The sequence below is a fragment of the Morus notabilis genome, unplaced genomic scaffold, assembly GCF_000414095.1.
Source record: "Morus notabilis unplaced genomic scaffold, ASM41409v2 Scaffold406, whole genome shotgun sequence".
Classification (NCBI taxonomy): Eukaryota; Viridiplantae; Streptophyta; class Magnoliopsida; order Rosales; family Moraceae; genus Morus; species Morus notabilis.
This window is the reverse complement of record NW_010364333.1, coordinates 344,229-363,185: the sequence shown is the minus strand read 5'-3', so window position 1 is coordinate 363,185 and position 18,957 is coordinate 344,229. Positions and strand designations below refer to the sequence as shown.

The 18,957-nt window shown below is 35.6% G+C and overlaps 2 protein-coding genes across 6 annotated transcripts; both read right to left on the bottom strand.

Annotated features, from left to right (window-relative positions):
* Positions 1-1,360: 1,360 nt before the first annotated feature.
* On the bottom strand, positions 1,361-2,328 carry LOC21401808 (transcription repressor OFP6). Its single transcript, XM_010106493.2, has one exon. The coding sequence runs from the start codon at positions 2,266-2,268 to the stop codon at positions 1,651-1,653; it is 618 nt and encodes a 205-aa protein (XP_010104795.1). The 5' UTR covers positions 2,269-2,328; the 3' UTR covers positions 1,361-1,650.
* A 2,865-nt stretch (positions 2,329-5,193) lies between these two features.
* LOC21401807 (lipid droplet-associated hydrolase) lies at positions 5,194-16,835 on the bottom strand. Of its 5 annotated transcripts, XM_024171053.1 has the most exons (14): positions 16,758-16,835; positions 16,513-16,614; positions 16,325-16,398; positions 16,150-16,221; positions 15,988-16,016; positions 10,106-10,156; positions 9,980-10,030; positions 9,520-9,579; positions 9,301-9,383; positions 8,883-9,030; positions 8,657-8,707; positions 6,963-7,067; positions 5,717-5,875; positions 5,194-5,369 (listed from the first exon to the last, which is right to left on the bottom strand). In XM_024171053.1, the coding sequence occupies exons 1-13, from the start codon at positions 16,826-16,828 to the stop codon at positions 5,729-5,731; spliced, it is 1,044 nt and encodes a 347-aa protein (XP_024026821.1). In that variant the 5' UTR covers positions 16,829-16,835; the 3' UTR covers positions 5,194-5,369; positions 5,717-5,728. The 5 variants fall into 5 exon arrangements, with proteins under 5 accessions (XP_024026821.1, XP_024026820.1, XP_024026823.1 ...); XM_024171052.1 differs by having other exon boundaries at positions 5,194-5,875; XM_024171055.1 differs by having other exon boundaries at positions 5,194-5,875; positions 16,513-16,652; positions 16,758-16,832.
* Between the last annotated feature and the right edge of the window lie 2,122 nt (positions 16,836-18,957).

Genomic DNA, 18,957 nt, shown 5'->3' with positions numbered 1-18,957 from the left:
CAAGTTACAAGTTCAACTCAAGTTATAACTCAAATTCAACTCAAGAATTATACTTAAGTTAAACTCTAAAAAAATAAACCCTTATACGTTAAGATGTAAATATTGCTGATTTAATTTATTAATGTCCACGTTAAAAATATATAGTGCACATAATTGATCCCATTCATACATCAGATTTTTACAATAAGGTGATGTTTGGTAGAGGGATTCGTTTCATGATTTGAATCATGATTCGTTGTTCGCTACAGTATTTTTTCTCACAAAAAATACACGTAAATCAAAAATAATTCTAATCACATGATTCTAATTCATGAACCAAACGGACTCAATTAAAAAATATCCGTTACCGTGCAGATTTTTTGGGAACTACCTGGATCAAAATAGTTATGTGTGGGACATTGCAGAAAGTCAAAACCCCTTTCTAAGATAATTTTTTCAATTATCACACATTGGAAAAAAAAAAACAAATAAAATAAACCAGCGGACAATCTTGAACTCCAAATCGATCTCTAAAGAAATCAAACAAAGGATCAGAAGGGCCAGCTAGCAACTTGCAAGCATGATAATTACCGAGGGAGCAGCCAAGGGTTAATGCCCTGATACATAACAGTATTGGAAAACGCAAAAGTGTCAGTTTTGCCTTGGACATTTCTATGCTCTCATTCAAAATGCATTAAAACTATCTTCTTCACCAATTATAAAATTTGAACAAAAAAGAAAAATCTAAAAAAATAAATGTAAAAAATCTCTCTTCACTGTTTACAATGCTTCTCTCTAATAATTACGAACCCAAATCCCAATGCCTATCTTTCCCCGCCAACACGGCTTTGCATCACGAAACCTTGCCACGATTTTGACTGGTCCTAAATGAGCCAGTCCTGGTTGAAAAAGACCAACCCTCGGGATTTTGCCTTGGGCTCTTCTCCAAAGTGAAGTTTTCCGATGCAAGTGAATCCAATCAAAATTTTGCCATTGTCATGGTTCATGGATATAGACACATTATTTTTGAACTATTAAAAATTTGCCATTTCCATGTTCCAGATAGAAATGAAGGGTCACATTTTTTGTACTAGAATAATGCACATACATTACACTTGGTTAAAAGAGCCAACAAAAGGGTCCCTCAAAAAAAAAAAAAAAAAAAAGGAAATACATGAAAAGTAAATAAACAAACAAAAGCCCAATAACTAACTATGAGGCTGTTACTGATTCTATCAAAAGAGTTTCCTTTAAATTATGAGCATGAAGACAGCTTACAACTTACCCATATAAAAAAAAAAAAAAAAAAAAAAAAAAAAAAAAAAAAAACCCAAAAAAAAAAAAAAAAAAAAAAAAAAAAAAAAAAAAAAAAACACCATCTTCATCCCTAAAACATTTTATATTTCCATGCAGTGAACGTAATTTTTCTTACCCTACTACAAAATACACAATGAAAACGCTTATAGGCACCTGAATTTACCACACACTAATAGAATGTGAGCTCCATTTTTTGAGACTCACTTTCTATTACCGTGTGATCCACGTAACCACTAATGTTCTGTAACATTGTTGATACATAATACGCGTCACTCCGAGGACAATATTTCCATTTTAACCATGCAGTAGCCTCACGTGCCAAAAAAGCCAGTCACGTGCATCACCTAATAAAACCTAATAGTAGTCACGTGACTTGTCGTAACCGTAATGCAGCTTGGTAGGGCCCGCAGACCTAACGGAAAAAACTCCATCCCAAATCTCAGTAAAAGCTCTGACGATTATCCCATGGTGGGACGCCGAGTTTAGCTGAAGAAAGCAGTTGAGAAGCTCCCTCAGATCGTCCTTGGAGTATATCTCGTTCTCCAGAATCATCTGAAGCATCGAATGCCGGAAATCGAGATATGGGTCGTCGGAGTCCTTCTCCACCGCCACTCCCTCGCCGCCAACTCTGCCGAACCCCCTGCCGACGCCGCCGGCGTTTCTCTTCGAGTCCTTCTTCTTCTTCTTCGCGGCAGTGGAAGGGGTAGAACCGACGTCGTTTGAAGAGAACGTTAACGGCGTGGCGGATGTTGTCGTTGTTGGGGTTGTGGTTGTGGTGTCGTCGAAGTCGTTTGTCCATGAGCTGGAAGAGGAGTTGTTGGTGTAGTATTCGTGTCGCTTGTGGGGTTTTCGGGGCGTTTTGAGTTTGGGTTTTGGGTGGAAGAGGAGGGAGAGCTTTGGTCTGCTGCAGCTGCAGCCCAGGTTGACCGAGACTGTGTTCAGGTGGAGCTTCTTTCTGGCTGTGCTCGTCATTTTTAGAGAGAGAAAAAATCAGAGAGCTAGAGAGAGAGAGAGAGGTTTTTTTTTTTTTTTTTTTTTTTTTTTTTTCCCAGAGTGCTTGAGGAAGTGAGTGGGGCGTTTTGACTAAAATTGGAAGAGGAAGTTTCATCTTATAGGGTCTGAAAGTAAAGCCCAAAGGCCAGTCATGGATCCCATACAATAAGCTAACCTGACACGGCTGTTGGTCTTGGATAAGTGACGGGTTGATCTGAACCGCACAATTTTTTAAGCATGTGGGTCCTACGGCTGTGGTTGTTGGTGATGTTTATATCATCCATCACGGTAGGGATCAGGGATGATGAAAATGGGAAATTAATACATGAAAATGGGAAATTAATGCAAGAAAAAGGGTTGTGGCTAAAAATATGATTTGTTTAATGGGTTAAAAAAATTATATTGGGAAACTTTGGCAACTGGGTGGAGGTGAAGAATGATCTAGGGATCAGAAAAAATATTGGATTTTCTCTTGATTCTATTCCGACGTTTCAGATCCAAACTTTGTGATGTGATAGACCCGTGCATCAGATAAAACAATAGAGAAGTTTTCTCACATTTGTCATGTACAAATATAGAATACTATATTACAATACCAGTTTTGGTAAATGCGATGTACGTATTTAATTATAATTGAGGTTTTAATAATGTTAAATACAGACAACAACAAGCAGGAAAAAGATAGACGACAATTTTTTATTAGAGATAAAAAAAATAGTATATATTAGGTGGTAATATGCTTGTCCTAATAAAGTTTACACATCTAACTCCGCCATAAAATATAGAGTTTGAATCTCCACACTTTTTTTTAAAAAAAAAAAGTATATATTAATAGTAGTTTAAGTGAAAAAGTTATGTTTAATCATAAGAATATATGAAACATTCTAAATTTAAGATAACAAAGTAAAAAATAAATAAATAAAGAAGTTAAAACTTAAAAATGAAAGAAAAAAAAGTAGAACACCTAAAAATTTCCCGTTTTGAACTACTCTGGGATGAACATAGATTATGAAAAAGAAAAAAAATAAAAGAGTTAAAAGAAAAGTTCAAAAAAAAAAAAAGCAAAGAAGAGAGAGAGGGGAAAGGAAAAAAAAGAGGCATCATAATGGTGCATAAATGACTACAAAAAAATAGCGGTATATTTTTCGCCCACTCTTTTATATTTTCTGCATTTACTATTGAGATAAAATAGGATTTAATATCATTATTACGATAAAAAGTGAAAAAAAGATAACATATTAAGGTCTATAATCTACGTTATTTACTAACGCATATTGTTTCTTTTATTTCAAGTGTTTGAAAAGAAAAAATAATAAAAAAATAGAGAAACAAAAAGAGGTGAAAGAAACAAAGAGAAAAAAAAAAAAAAAAGAATAGTAGACGACGTGTTCTATAAGACGAGTTAAAAAAAATAATAGAAGCCAAAATGATGCGTCTAGAACGACTAAAAAAAGAATAGTGGAGTTAGAATGACCATTTTATATATGTAAGATAATAGAAGTTTAAAAGCCTGTGAAAAGAAAATTTAAGTGGAGGCATGTTTTTAGAAATTTATTTTAGCAGGACAATTAAAAAGAAATTTATGAGAATAATTTTTAATATAATAATATTTTAGAGCACTACTTGAAAGAAATATCTAAGTAAGTTAACATTTAAAAAAATAATTAAGATAAATGAAAGAAAAAAGTTAAAGAGAAGGATAAAAACGAAAAATATAAAATTTTGAGAAGAAAAGAAAAAAGAAAAAAAAAAAGACCTGGAAAGGAAAAAAAAAACCATGAATAGGAAGAGGGATAAAAAAAAAAAAAAAAAAAAAAACCAAGAAAAAAAAAAAAAAAAAAAAAAAAAAAAGAACCAAAACGTTGCGTTTTAGACGACCAAAAGTGTGCAAGAGGCTAAACTTCTACTCTTTTGTAATATAGTGAAATATTAAAAAAATATAAGTTAAAATGAGTTGATGTTCAGAGTGTTAAAAATAAGGAGAAAGGGTAGAAACAGTAAAAAGTATGGTATTAAATTGATATTATAGTGTGGGAAAGAGGAAGGAATAGTAAGTTTTAATTAATAGAGAATGAAAAGAAAAAAGAAAAAAAAAAGAAAAACAAACAGACCAAGCACCAAAACACACCGTTTTGGACGACGAAAAAAACTAGAGGAACTCATATGCACTCTTTTATATATGTAGGATATACAATGTGAAAATTACATTTTAATGCACAACAATAATCTGTGGGCTAGCTAAGCGAATCTTGGGGGAGAAATAATTGGTGGGTAAATTTATAGAATTGATAATATTAACTAGGTTAAGCTTACTTCTCAAAAAATAAAAATCAAAAATCAAAATCAAAATCCTAGGTTAAGCTTAAAAACTCAGAAGAGTTAAGAGACACTTCTGAACAGATAAATGTACTTCGCTTTTGACCAAAATTGAACATTTTCGACTTTTGCACCTAAGTACTAACTCCCCAAGGTAATATATATATATATATATATATATGCATATAATATATATAAGCAAAGTCTTAAAGATACCGTACAGTCCACAGATGTAATTTTTTTTTTTTTTCATATTTTCATGTAACATCGTTCATATGTGTGTAACATTCAGCTTGTTAAAGTTATTACTTAAATTTGTATGTGCGGAACTATATTTTTTAAATACCACACTCAACTAAACTAAGTGTCCGACACACAAACAAACGATGTTACAAGAGAATATGAAAAAAATTACATTTATCGGACTGATCCAAGTGCCCTATATATATAAATATATTTTCAGTTTTATACACGTAGTAAATGATAAGTTCATATAGACATGTAATTTATCCGCATCATCATTCTATTCTACGGTTGTTCCACTCACAGGTTACTATGTCCGTGACATTGGTTTTTCTTACATTGGTGGGGAAACAAGCATACGAATAGAATATAAACGCAGAAATACAAACAAATTGGAGTTGTAAATAAAATACATTATAAACGAGTTGGTAACGTCACGAGACAAAGGAAGCCAAATGAACTCCTTTGTTCTCTGTGGGTTTTGGCAGTTTCATACATTACAATGGCAGTCATCATCAAAACTGTCAAAAAAGTATCTCCACTAATTAACTGTGTTACTGAAAGTTTTTAAACAAGCGCATATAATATATCACATTGTTATGATAAGTAGACCCCACTTATCCCATTACTATTAGTATTGTGCTAAACAGCATTAATCCTATTTAGCACCTTTATATCAATTGATACTTTTAAGTTGCAAATCTTTAAGAGTAAAATAAATCCGAACCCCACATCATTTAAATATAAAAATAAACATAAACTTATATATCAGATCACCCCAATTAACCAATTGACCTTTTAAGTTGGAAACTCAAGTGTTTGAAAAAGTCTAATTCCCACAAAACTCGAAAAAATAGTGAGTTAAAACCTCTTTCAATTATTAGTGGATTGATCTTGATATTTGATTATTGATCAAGCTTGCCACATGGTGAGCAACCCAGGTAGAGCCAGCCTCAGTGCAACAGAAAGCGTGGGTGTGGCCCTCTCTTTCTATTGATAGAGCAATATCTGGGACCTGCCTGGAAATCTGTGGCAAGAAGAACGTACCAGAAAAGCACAACTAGTTAAACTGCTAAATGCCAAAAGCAAAAGTGGGAGCAAAGGCATGAAGGAAAGCGAATATCTTCACTTACTAAGTACATGGAATGAAAGTGAACCACAATGACTATTCTGTATAGCAATCATTATAATTAATAACCATATGTGTGTTATCCACCAAAATCATGATTTTATATGTAAGTAATGCTAGCACCATTCATCATTCTACATAGCTAGTTTGTGATTGCTTTTGGAGTTCATAAAGGTACTTTGCTTATAACACGACGCAAGTAGTGTGTTTCGCAAGACTCTGCACAAACACAAGTATAGTTTTTATAGTTATTTCAATAAGCTAGATTTTTTTGCTTCGAGTAGTGCTTTGGAAAGCATAACAATCCAAAACCCGAAAACTGGGCCAAAACAGCCGTGGACCGAAGGAGGTCCCATGTTATGACAACCCAATTCATCCAATGGCTTTGAGCGGGTAGTGGCCATCGCTAATACTTTTCCATCTGGAATCTATAGAATGTTCTAGTTAGATTTGACATCTGCTAAGATCATTATGTTTTTTTATTAGTCACTTGTGTAGCTGTGCCATTTCAATCAGTTTTATTATCTGTCACAAATAGTGGTTATACCATACTCGGATGGAACTGATGTCTGAAAGTCATAACAGAATATGACATAAACCAAAATCATTAAGGTAATCAAACCTCACTAATACTAGGTAATTAAGGAAACCAAACCATCTTGGCAAAATATTTTGATAACCCCAAGAACTTAAAAGAGTTCATTACTTACTACCATTTGAGTATCAAAGACACCGAAAACACGCTTACAACTCCCACTCTTCAAAGGGGGGACAAAAGCCCTTAGATACTATCGTGAATTATTACATAGAAATGAATGCTTCTTCTTAGTAAGATCTAGGCAAAAAAACTCAAGTGTCTAGTCTTGAAACATGAGTTCTAATCAACTTTATCAATGTAAGGCGGTTTTATGTATTTTGATGCTGGATGCCAAAAGCCCAGTAAAAAACACTAGACTTCTAAAGAAAATAACAATTACCAGCTTACCTCTTCAACCATTTGCAGTGGTCCCCAGTGATCATCAATACCAAACAAATATGCAATTTTGTTCTGTTTCTCTCTCATAAATGCCCAATCTGGAGTTTCTGAAAGCTAACATAGGATGCCAATAGTCAGCAAATGGCTGTTTTAGTTTAGTTATCCTACTTGACTTAGAAGACATAGCTAAGTGGTACCGTGGAAATACAGATAATAATGGACTGCAAAAACTTATATTTTCTATGGAGATAGACCCTTGAGACGAAGGGATTTAAGTTAAGTAGAACGAAGACTGAGTACATGTATTGTAGGTTCAGTAATTTGAGAGATTAGAGTGATGGAATTTCTTTGGATGGTATGGTGATTGGGGCTTCTAGGAAATTTGGGTACCTTGGGTCCATAGTGCAGTGTGAAGGGAATATAGATGAGGATATTGGACATAGGATTAAGGCATGATGGGTTAAGTGGAAGAATGCCACGGGAGTTTTATGTGATGATAAGATGCCTATTAAGTTTAAAGGAAAATTCTATAGGACAGTAATTCGCCCAGCTATGTTATATGGTAGTGAATGTTGGGCTATCAAGAGACAACAAATATACAAGATGAGTGGTGGAGATGCGTATGTTAAGATGGATGAACGGCCATACGAGAATGGATTGCATACGGAATGAAGTTATTCGAAGTAAAGTAGGTGTAACACCAATAGAAGATAAGGAGCGGGAAAACCCTTTGAGGTGGTACGGTGTTAGGATCCTAGCTCAGAAAATCAGCCAAACACCAATACCACACTCACACACACCAGAAACAGCAAGAAAATGAGAATAATTGGAGGGAATTTTATTAATCTAATCAGCCAAGAACACCAAATTACACTGAAATGTAAAGGATAGAATGAAGAATTCGAGTACTCCGGGAACTCCTCATTTAGTGGTATTCGAGAGACCACCGCTCTCCCTAATCTCAGTTTCTCAAAACTCTCAAAATCACAACATACCTCTAGTGAGCTACTAAGCCCTTTATTTATACTAATTCCTACTAACTATACCAGCCCACTAACCAAACAAGTTCCCAAGTCATTAACGGATCCTAACATACGGGCATGTACAACGTAGATCGTTAGATGCACCTATTCGTGCTTGGGAGAACATCCAAATACCTAGTACTAGGAGAGCAAGGGGTAGACCAAGAATTACTTGGGCTGACGTAGTTAGGCACGCCTTTCAAGATCTAGGGCTTCAGGAGGGTCTCGTGTTTAATAGAGCAGACTGGAAATAAGAAATCCATATAGCCGACCCCAATTAATTTGGGATTAAGCCTTGTATTTGTTGTTGTTGTTGTTGTTAAAAAGCAAAGTAGACGTATATTTCAATTTTCGACTATTACCGAAAAAAGAATCTATAAAAAATTTGCATCTTCGTCCCAAAATAAATGGACGTTGTTGCATTATTCTCCTAGTTTATTTGGCAAAATTGAAAGATAGCAGAGCAAGAGTGTTTAGCATATATAATATATACAGATCTCATTGATTTACCACCTAAAGAAAAAGAAAATATAACATCAGTTAAAAAGACAACCGCACAGTCTACAGATTATAAACCAAAGACCTGACATTTTATTCAAATGGTGTAGAAAATGCACCGTCTATAATAAATTTCCCGGAACGATATTTTTCATGAATATCTTGCAAAAAGATAAATCTTACCTTTTCAAATTCTGTCATTGCCATGAAGAGAATGTTTCGCACTGTATGATACTGCCAGTTTCAAAGACAAAATATTTAATCACACGCATGCAGAGAATAAGAACTTTTTGACATAACATGTAGAAAATCCTCTCTAAGGGGGAAAGGTTCAACTTTGCACATAAAAAACAAAAGGAAAAAAAAAAAAAAGGATGACCGTAGCAATCTAGGAGAAGATAAACCTTACCTTTCCCAAGTGAGAGCAACCAGCCTCGACTGCACTATTGGACCATGTCTTACTGAGAGATTTACGCAGAATTACCCGCAAAGCCCATAACGGCAACAATCCCACTAATGCTGCGATTGAACTGAGGGCCACACATACAATTGGAGACCTGAAACACATTATTTTGTGTAATTAATCTCTGTGATGCCTTAACATTCGATCGTCAAACTCACAACTGCCCCTACATTGAACAACTAACATGTGGAATAGACAGAAAAGAGTGTGAAACAAAAACCAGAAAAAAGAAAAGTTCGTATAGAAAACATAATCTATCTTGACATCTTACTGTGGTTTACATGATGTAGAAAATATGACTTTCAACACATAGTAGATTATGGGAAATGATGATAGTCATAATGGGGGTTAAAAGAGGCCATACTTAGCAATCTTCCCAATGATAGACTGATTCCTGGATTGTGGGTTTAACGCCAAAAAGGGATACAATCCTATGCAATATAACACCTAGAATGCCCAAAGAGAAGTCAAGAAACTGGACATCCATGTCTAGAAACATATGAGAAGCAGCGAGATTGAATCGTTAAAGGGGGAAAAAAATCGTCAGAAAAAAGTTTATTGAGAAGCACAAAGCAGTCATTACCTTCTCGGGAATTCCCTTGAATGTTTCAATAGATATGTATGCGCCAATAGAGTGCCCAACCTACACCAAGAAAGTTCTTGTCAGTTTTTAAACACTTTCAGCATTCAGAAATCAATTCTCCACAGATCTCAAACTACTTTCCTGAAATGAGGGGGAAAAAAAAAAGCTGTCCTGAAAGTCTTAAATAATTACAGCTTAGGTTTGTGATAAGAGCAATATATCAAATCCCAACATCAATACAACTTACTACAGAGACATACAGTATACTGCACATAGTTCAAGCTGAAAATAACTTGCTCGTAAGCATCAATCTTAGGACTCATGAGGAATTTCAAACTTTTATTTGGATACCTAACATGATGTTAAAAGAATAATGCACTCTACCTTTCTTCCCTGCGAAACAAAGCATTTCGGAGGTCAACAACACCCGAACATAAGAAAAAGATGCATGTGTTCTTACCAGTACTATAGGTACTTCATTATTTTGCAATTCCTGTTTGATGAGTTCCACCTGAAAACGCATGAATTTAGATGGAGATTTCATGCAAACAGTATGCTCAGAACGCATAAGCAAGCAGAAAGTCACCTTATGATCAATTTGTTCTTGCAGTGAAAACAACCTTCCATGCTCCCAATTCTGACAAGAAGAGAATTTCATATAAGAATACCTTGTGCCAAAAAGACTCAAACAATTATTTAAGAGAAAAAAAAAAAAAAAAAAAAAAAGTAATAATTTTATTGCATTGGATGCTTTCTCCGCAAAATGAATCAATACAATTTGTCCAACACCAATAAACAATTTTATTTTCATGGGAAATACCGACTACATTGTTGCTCAACTAGAAAGAACGTTGCTTTAAGTTTTATAGGATATATACCAAGCAGCTTATCTTTCATAATTAACTTTGTTTGCTTGTGACAATTCGACGGATTGTCCCAATTACAACTGATGTAGGTGATCTTCAGTGATGACTCATTTATGCATTTTGGTGTTTCTGTAGTTCTGGCTTAATAAGTGCTGCTCTTTTGTTATTGTTTGAGAATAAGAGTTGTTGAAATACTCGGCTAGGAATCAGAGATCCTAGAATACTTGACAAAGTAGAATAGGAATAAAGAGATTTGGAATCATTTCCAATATCTCTATTAGTTAGTTTCCTTTTCTGTTTTGATTAGTTTCCTGTTTTTACTGATTTGTTTCCTTTTTCCCTTTGTTCCCCGATTCTGTTAGATTAATAATTGATGTAATTAGCATTAGGTAACCGGGGTCTTGATGTATAAAAGGGGGCTGTATATACGTTGTTGATCAATGAGAAAATTATCATTCCACCTCCTTTGATCCTGAAATAGATGACAAAGTACGGCATGACAATGAGCCGCCAAAGTCAATCTTCATCAAAAGTTACCTCTTCCTCTGAAGCTATTACCGCCAGCAACAATGGAGTCTCCGATGGCCTTATTCAGTCCATTACTGGGCATAAACTCAATGGCCAAAACTACCCCCTTTGGCCACAATCTGTTATGATGTTTGTCTGTGGAAAAGGGAAAGAATATTATCTTTCTGGAGCAGCAATACCGCTGGAAGAAAAAGATCCTAAGTATAAACTTTGGAAGGCCGAGAACAACATGGTCATGTCTTGGCTTATCAATTCCATGACCAACGAGATTGGGGAGAATGTCCTACTGTATGGGACCACCAAAGAAATCTGGGACGCAGCCTAAGAGACATACTCCAATTTCGACAACTCATCCGAGTTGTTTGCCGTGGAGAGCATTCTCCATGATCTGCATCAAGGTGATCTTTCTGTTTCTCAATATTTTAACACCCTCACAAGGAATTGGCAGCAGTTGGACATGTTTGAAGAACACGATTAGAAGTGCCCTGAAGATGGAATGAAATACAAGAAGATCGTTGAGAAGAAAAGACTCATAAGTTTTTGTTGGGACTCAACAAGGAACTTGATGAAGTTCGAGGAAGAATCATGGGGATGAAACCACTGCCAAGTGTTCGAGAAGCTTTTTCAGAAGTCTGCATGGAAGAGAGTCAAAAGAGGGTGATGATGGGACCTACAGTCACTGCTCACAACCCTGAAGCATCCACCCTTATTGCTCAGGGGCCCCAACACCAAACTGGAGATTCAAAAGCAAGGAGAGGACGACCTTGGTGTGATCATTGCCATAAACTCGGTCACACAAAGGAGAATTGTTGGAAAATTCATGGAAAACCAGTAGATTGGAAACCAGGCAGGCCAAACAACAGAGAAGGACGCAGCAATCTTGTCTCCAGCGAAGCAAACCCTACACAAACCAAGCAGAATCTGTTCAACAAGGAGCAAATGGAGTTTCTACAGAAACTAATCAACCCGCACCATGCCAATACCTCAGAAGTTGGAACTGGGTCACTGGCTCATAAAGGTAATCTCCTAAATGCCCTCAATACAACTCGAGAGATGTACAGACCGTGGATTGTGGATTCAGGAGCCTCCAACCATATGACTGGAGACGCAAGATTGTTCACCACTTATAGTCCTTGTCATGAGAACTTTACCGTCAGGATTGCAGATGGATCACGCTTAAGAGTCATAGGGAAAGGATCCATAGTTGTATCAAAGGATCTTACCTTAAACTCCGTATTTTTAGTCCCAAATTTGGATTGCAATCTCCTATCAATTAGTAAACTCACTCATGAGCATAATTGTGTTGCTAAATTTTTTTAAAACTCTTGTGAATTTCAGGACCTGGATTCGGGGAAGATGATTGGCAATGCTAAGATGTGCTCGAGACTCTATATCCTCAAGAATGACCATCCACGAAAACAACAACCTCACATGGCAGATTCAGACATGCCAAATCAACAACTTACAAAATTTTCTTGTTCTGTTTTTCAATCCAATAATGATAGTGCAATCATGTTATGGCACTATAGGTTAGGCTATCCAAACTTTGTTTACCTTCAAAAACTTGTTCCTTCATTATTCATCAATAAAAGTCCAAAAGATTTTCGGTGTGATATTTGTCAATTTACTAAACACACTCGTAGTTCATACTCAATTCAACCATACCGAAAATCCAATCCATTTTCAATTATTCACAGCGATGTATGGGGACCATCTCGAATTAAAAACATCACTGGAACAAGATGGTTTGTGTTGTTTGTTGATGATCATACTAGGATTACTTAAGTATTTCTCATGAAAGAAAAATCAGAAGTTGAACAAATCTTCAAGAATTTCAATACCATGGTTCAAACCCAATTGCACACCAAAATACAAATATTCCGCACCAATAATGCCAGGGAATACTTCAAACATTTTCTCGTGGAATACCTACAAAATCAAGGTATTATACACTAAAGTTCTTGTGTTGATACCCCTCAACAAAATGGGGTGGCAGAAAAAAAAAATAGACATATCTTTGAGGTTGCTAGATCACATGTTCTCCACCCACGTTCCAAAACATTTTTGGGGGGAAGCCGTACTCACAGCAACCTATCTCATAAACCGAATGCCCTCACGAGTCCTAAACTTTTAAACCCCATGTCAGTCTCTCCTTCTTTCATACCAAAAGACCAGACTTCTCTCAACCATTCCACTCAAAGTATTTGGTTGCTCTGCGTTTGTTCACATCCATCAACAACACAGAAGCAAGCTTGATCCTAAATCCCTCAAATGTATTTTTCTCGGTTCAAAAAGGGTACAAATGCTATTCCCCAGTCACAAAGTGATTCTACACCTCAATGGATGTTACATTCTTTGAAAATACACCATACTTTCCCAAATCAGCTATTTAGGGGGAGAATGTACAAGAATACCAGCTTTGGGAGATAGATGTTCCATCATCACCATCACCGAGTCATCCTCCAAACCCAGTCACTAGTCCGGCCATCACCACCACTATGTCTGTCCCAATCTTCTAATCCGAAACCACTACTTCGGATGTCCTCCTGACCTCAACTCCTATCCAACGTCCGAAGCCTGCCAACAATGGTGAGTTCATTGTATATTCCCGGAGGAAGAAGACCCAAGAGGATGTAGAGCAACAAGCACCTTCTGAGCAGCGTCAAGAGGCTAAACTGGATCCAAGAGTTCTTGAGACTCTATCACCAGGTAACACTAGCTCTGTGAACATTATAGATGAGCCTATTGTTGATGATCTTGATTGTCCAATTGCGTTAAGGAAAGGGGTGCGATCTTGTACTAGTCATCCAATTCACAATTTTGTATCTTATAAAAAATTGTTGCCGAACTATCAAACTTTTGTGGCAGAATTAGACAAGGTGCAGGTTCCTAACTCCATCCACGAAGCCATGTCTATTCCAGAATGGAAAATAGCAGTATGGGAAGAAATGAAGGCTCTAAAGAAGAATGGAACTTGGGAAATTTCGGAGCTACGAAATGGGAAGTGTACAATGGGGATATTCACTGTCAAATACAAGGCTAATGGGAATGTGGACAGGTTTAAAGCACGGCTAGTTACTAAAGGGTTCACTCAAGCATATGGCATTGATTATCAAGAGACCTTTGCTCCAGTAGCCAAATTGAATACTATTCGGGTATTACTTTCATTGGCTGCAAATCTTGATTGGCCTTTCTACTAACTTGATGTTAAGAATGCTTTCCTTAATGGGGACCTTATAAAAGAAGTTTACATGGATATCCCTCCTAGTTTTGAGTCTCACGCTACTATAAATAAGGTATGCAAGCTCAAGAAGTCTCTTTATGGATTAAAACAATCTCCCAGAGCATGGTTTGACAGGTTCAATAAGACAGTAAGGAAGTATGGATACTCACAATGCCAGGCAGATCACACACTCTTTGTTAAGCACTCATCGGAAGGGAATATAGCAATTCTCATTGTATATGTGGATGGCATCATTCTCACGGGTGACAATGAAGATGAATTGTTCAAACTCAAGACACTACTTGCCAAGGAATTCGAAACCAAGGATCTTGGAAACCTAAAATATTTCCTTGGAATGAAAGTAGCTCGGTCAAGAAATGGAATTTCAGTGTCACCGGAAATATGTGTTGGATCTTCTTAGGGAGACAGACATGCTTGGGTGTAAGCCAGCTGAAATGCCTCTAGACTCAGGTACCAAACTTGGAGCAAAGGAAGGAAGTACTCCAGTGGAAAAGGGAGATACCAGAGACTTGTAGGGAAGCTGATTTATCTCTCCCACACTAGACCAGACATTGGGTTTGCAGTTAGTGTGGTAAGCCAATTCATGAATGAACCTACTGAGGAACACATAGAGGCTGTCAATCGAATATTGAGATATCTAAAAATGACACCATGCAGGGGATTATACTTTGGAATAACAACAAGAAGAGACATTGAAGTGTTTGCAGATGCTAATTGGGCTGGATCTATAACTGATCGGAGGTCGACCTCAGGTTGTTGCACATATTTGTGGGGAAACCTAGTTACTTGGCATAGTAAGAAACAACCAGTAGTGTCACAGAGTAGTGCAGAAGCAGAATTCAGAGCACTGGCACTTGGCATTTGTGAAGGTTTATGGCTAGACAGGTTACTCAATGAATTAAGGATTTGTATCCCATCTCCTATGAAGGTGTTTTGTGACAATCAATCAGCTATCAATATAGATAAAAAGCATGTTCATCATGATCGAAAATAACATGCGGAGATAGATCGACACTTCATTAAAGAGAAGATAGACAACAGGATCATTAGTCTACTATACATCTCTACAAATCAGCAAATAGTAGACATCCTCACTAAAGCTCTGCCAAGGAAGAATTTTGAAGAATTGAGTTCCAAGCTCAGCTTAATCAACCTTTACGCCTAGCTTGAGGGGAGTGTTGAAATACTCGGCTAGGAATTAGAGATCCCAGAATATTTGACAAAGTAGAATATGAATAAAGAGATTTGGAATAATTTCTAATATCTCTATTAGTTAGTTTCCTTTTATGTTTTGATTAGTTTCCTGTTTTTACTGATTTGTTTCTCTTTTCCCTTCGTTCCCCGATTTTGTTAGAATTAATAATTTATGTAATTAGCATTAGGGTAACCGGGTTCTTGATGTCTAAAAGGGGGCTGTATATACGTTTCCGATCAATGAGAAAATTATCATTCACCCCTAAATCTTCCAGAGTTGTTCTTTCCCTAAACGCTGCATTTTGATATTGTATCAGCTCGTAGCTACCCACAGGTTCTCGTAATAGGGAGATGAATGATCAATGATGTTTTTGAGGCTAATTTCTCAGTGTTTTTGTTCTCTAATATCCAAACTTGGATTGTATTGACGGTTGGGAACACGATTCCTTCCTTCCTTGAGATTTCCCACCTCAGATTTGAGACCTTCTAAAGCACCTCCCAAACACCATCACCTTCATTATATTAGGTTGCCATTGCCAAAGCCATGAAAGTATACATAATAGTACAATAAAGGGCAATATGAACAGCAAACTTGCTTAAGGCCTAACCTTATACAAGAAAAATGTAATGCAATACCTTCATTGTATGAGATATGTGCCCAACAGCTGATGACACACAAAATTTAAACAAATCAACAAATAGACAAAATAATAATAATAATTGAAAATCAATTAACCACATATCTAAAGCCAAAACAAAAAAACAGGGGGGGTTTGGGGAAATTCCTCCATATCTTACCTGTCAGGGACACACTTCCTCCAAGCAGCTCATAGAGTGATTCCACTAAGTCTTTGTAAAATGCCACAACACCTACAAGTAATTAACCAACAACCAAAAAATCATAATTGCCCATAGTTGATGAAACAACAAAAAGGAAACACCAAAATACTCAAAAAAAAAAAAAATTACAAACCTGGATTTCCAGGGATGAATACAACATGCAATGTAGGCTCATCAGCATGAATCTCCAATAGTTCAGTAACAAAACTACACAAGAAATGACAGACTAAAAAATTTAGAAAATGAAGAATCAAAGGAATTAAAACAAAACCAACTTCATATCTGCATAAACCCAGAAAAAAATAATTACAAAAAATGTACCTTGACACATTGGATAAACGGAAATTGGCATGCCTTTTGGTTCTAGACAGCAAAACTTCTTGACCCATCTCTCTAAAAACGCAATACGATCTATTCCTCGACCTTAAAAGAGAAAATCAAGAACTGGGTTTTGCTCTTCACTTGTCATATGTTAGCAACATATGCAAGAAAAACATTTTTGAGTTGTTTAGAATCGAGGAAAGTGAAAAGCTTGTAACTTGTAAGTAAGAATGATAAGAACTTACCTGAAATGGGTGTAATGGAAGGAGAGTCCAATGGGTCGGACAACAGAAGAAATAATACTGCGAATCAGCATTTATTTTTCTTTTATTAATAATCGCCCTCGTTGCTGTTATTGCTTTACGTGTTCTTTTAGCGTTTCGACCTGTCTTCGAAACGTTTCGTAATTTGGTCAGCTCTGGCCGAAGGCCCAAAGCCACGTAATCGTCCCATCCCATAACTCATTTGGTAGTGCAACTGTCAAACTGTAGAAAGCTTGTAAATAGTTTATTTATGAAATTAAATTAAGTAAATAATATATTTTAAAATTATTTAAAGTAAATAATAATTTACTTATAAATAACAGTATATTATATAAATATTTTATTTATGATTAATAAAAAAGATTTTCTTTCATGTAAATTTTTTTTTACGATTAGTAAAAAAGAATTTTTTCACATAAATAAATATTTTTATGACTTAAATTATTTTTTATTAGTCGTAAATAAAATATTTACATGGTAAATTATTATTAACTTTAAATAATTTTAAAATTTGACATCTACTTAATTTTATTTTAAAAATCTGCTATTTACTATATTTTATGCTAACTTTTATACGTTGTGGCCTGTGGACCATGACTATGACTTTCCAACCCATGAAAACTAGACCTGAGAAAATATGGCTTTTTATGGCTATATAAGTAAAGAAAAAATGGAGAATTTATCCTTGAGAGTGTATGAGTTTGGACCTTTATCCTATACTCTTGATAAATACTTTTTTATTAGTGTAATTATTTGATTAAAATAGTTATAAATTAAGAGTAAAGAGTAAAAATTCTGACTCATCACTTTCAATGGGTATTTACCGAGATTACCTTATAGTAAAAGAGTCCACAAATTGTGATATTTGGGCTTTTTAAGGCACCTCTTGTACTTTATAACAAGATCAAGACCGATTTAACATGTCTTGAAAATATTATGATATGGTATTGTCATTTCTATCTCTCAATCTTCAATTTGTGTGTGCCATTCTAAAAAAAATATGAGTAAGAAAATATGATATTAACTGACTCCCAAATCTTATTCTCAACTCTTATAAGTAAAGAGGTCAAAAAGTATTTAACACATGTATCACATTGCCAAAAGTAAACCCCACTAATTATCACATAGCTATTTGTACAATCACCAACAAGAAGTATACTTAATGTTGTTTAATACATTTATTTCAGTTAATAGCCTAATGAGTAGAGGAAGAAACATTGTGGTCCAAAAGTCTTTTGCTTCTTAGTCGCTCGATCTTGATCTTGATATTTGATCGTTGATCAAGGTTGCCACATGGTGAGCCACCCAAGTTGAGCCATCTTCAAAGCAACAGAAAAAGTGGCCATGGCCTTCTCTTTCTAGTGACAGGGCAATACCTGGGGCCTGCCTTGAAATCTGTAGCAAGAAGAAAAACACAACTAGTTAAACTACTTAAAATTCTAAAGCAAAAATGCATATTTAAAAAAAAAAAAAAAACACAACTATTCTACATAGAAATTATTATAATCACCATATATATGTATGTATGTATATATATATATATATATTTGTCCATGAATTTTTTTTCTTCATCAAGACCATGATTATCTCAAATATTTAGGTTAGAATTGTTCGTGTAAATATGAAAGTAGTGGACAACCCAAGCTCACACTAGTCCCATATGAAAAACTTATACGACTAATAATACTCTCTTGTGGCTCGCACACACGCACGTGGCATAGATAGTGGGGCTGTAAATCTTTAAAGAAAGCATATTTACTAGGGTTACGTTTAGTACGATAGTTTTAAAATTTACGAGACTCTGATTTAAACCCTTGTACTAAACACAACCTACGTGTTTTAAGTTTTCAAATTCAGATTTCCAACAACAATTTATAGACAAGTAGTACTCTCACTTGCGAGTGGCAGTTGGCTTTACTTGCTTACCTCTTCATAAAGTTTCAGCGGTCCCCAATGATCATCACTGCCAAACAAAAATGCAATTCTATCCTGCTTCTTTCTCATGAATGCCCAATCTGGCGTTTCTGCAAGCTACCATTTGACCCGAAAAAGTCGGTAAATGATCGGTTCGTATATTAGTTTTCCTACTAAACAAAGTGTTGCTGCAGCAATTTACATTTTTGTGGAGTACTTGAAGAAGAGAAGGTTAAACCAGTAATAGCATTCTCAAAGTTTAGGTGGT

Coding starts and splice junctions, on each gene's coding strand:
- LOC21401808 (XM_010106493.2), bottom strand. CDS start 2,268: ATGACGAGCACAGCCAGAAAGAAGCTCCACCTGAACACAGTCTCGGTC.
- LOC21401807 (XM_024171052.1), bottom strand. CDS start 16,828: ATGCTGATTCGCAGTATTATTTCTTCTGTTGTCCGACCCATTGGACTC. Junction 16,017..16,149: donor AGGAAGTGTGTCCCTGACAG/GTAAGATATGGA, acceptor GTGTGTCATCAG/CTGTTGGGCACATATCTCAT. Junction 8,708..8,882: donor GTTGCTCTCACTTGGGAAAG/GTAAGGTTTATC, acceptor TGAAACTGGCAG/TATCATACAGTGCGAAACAT.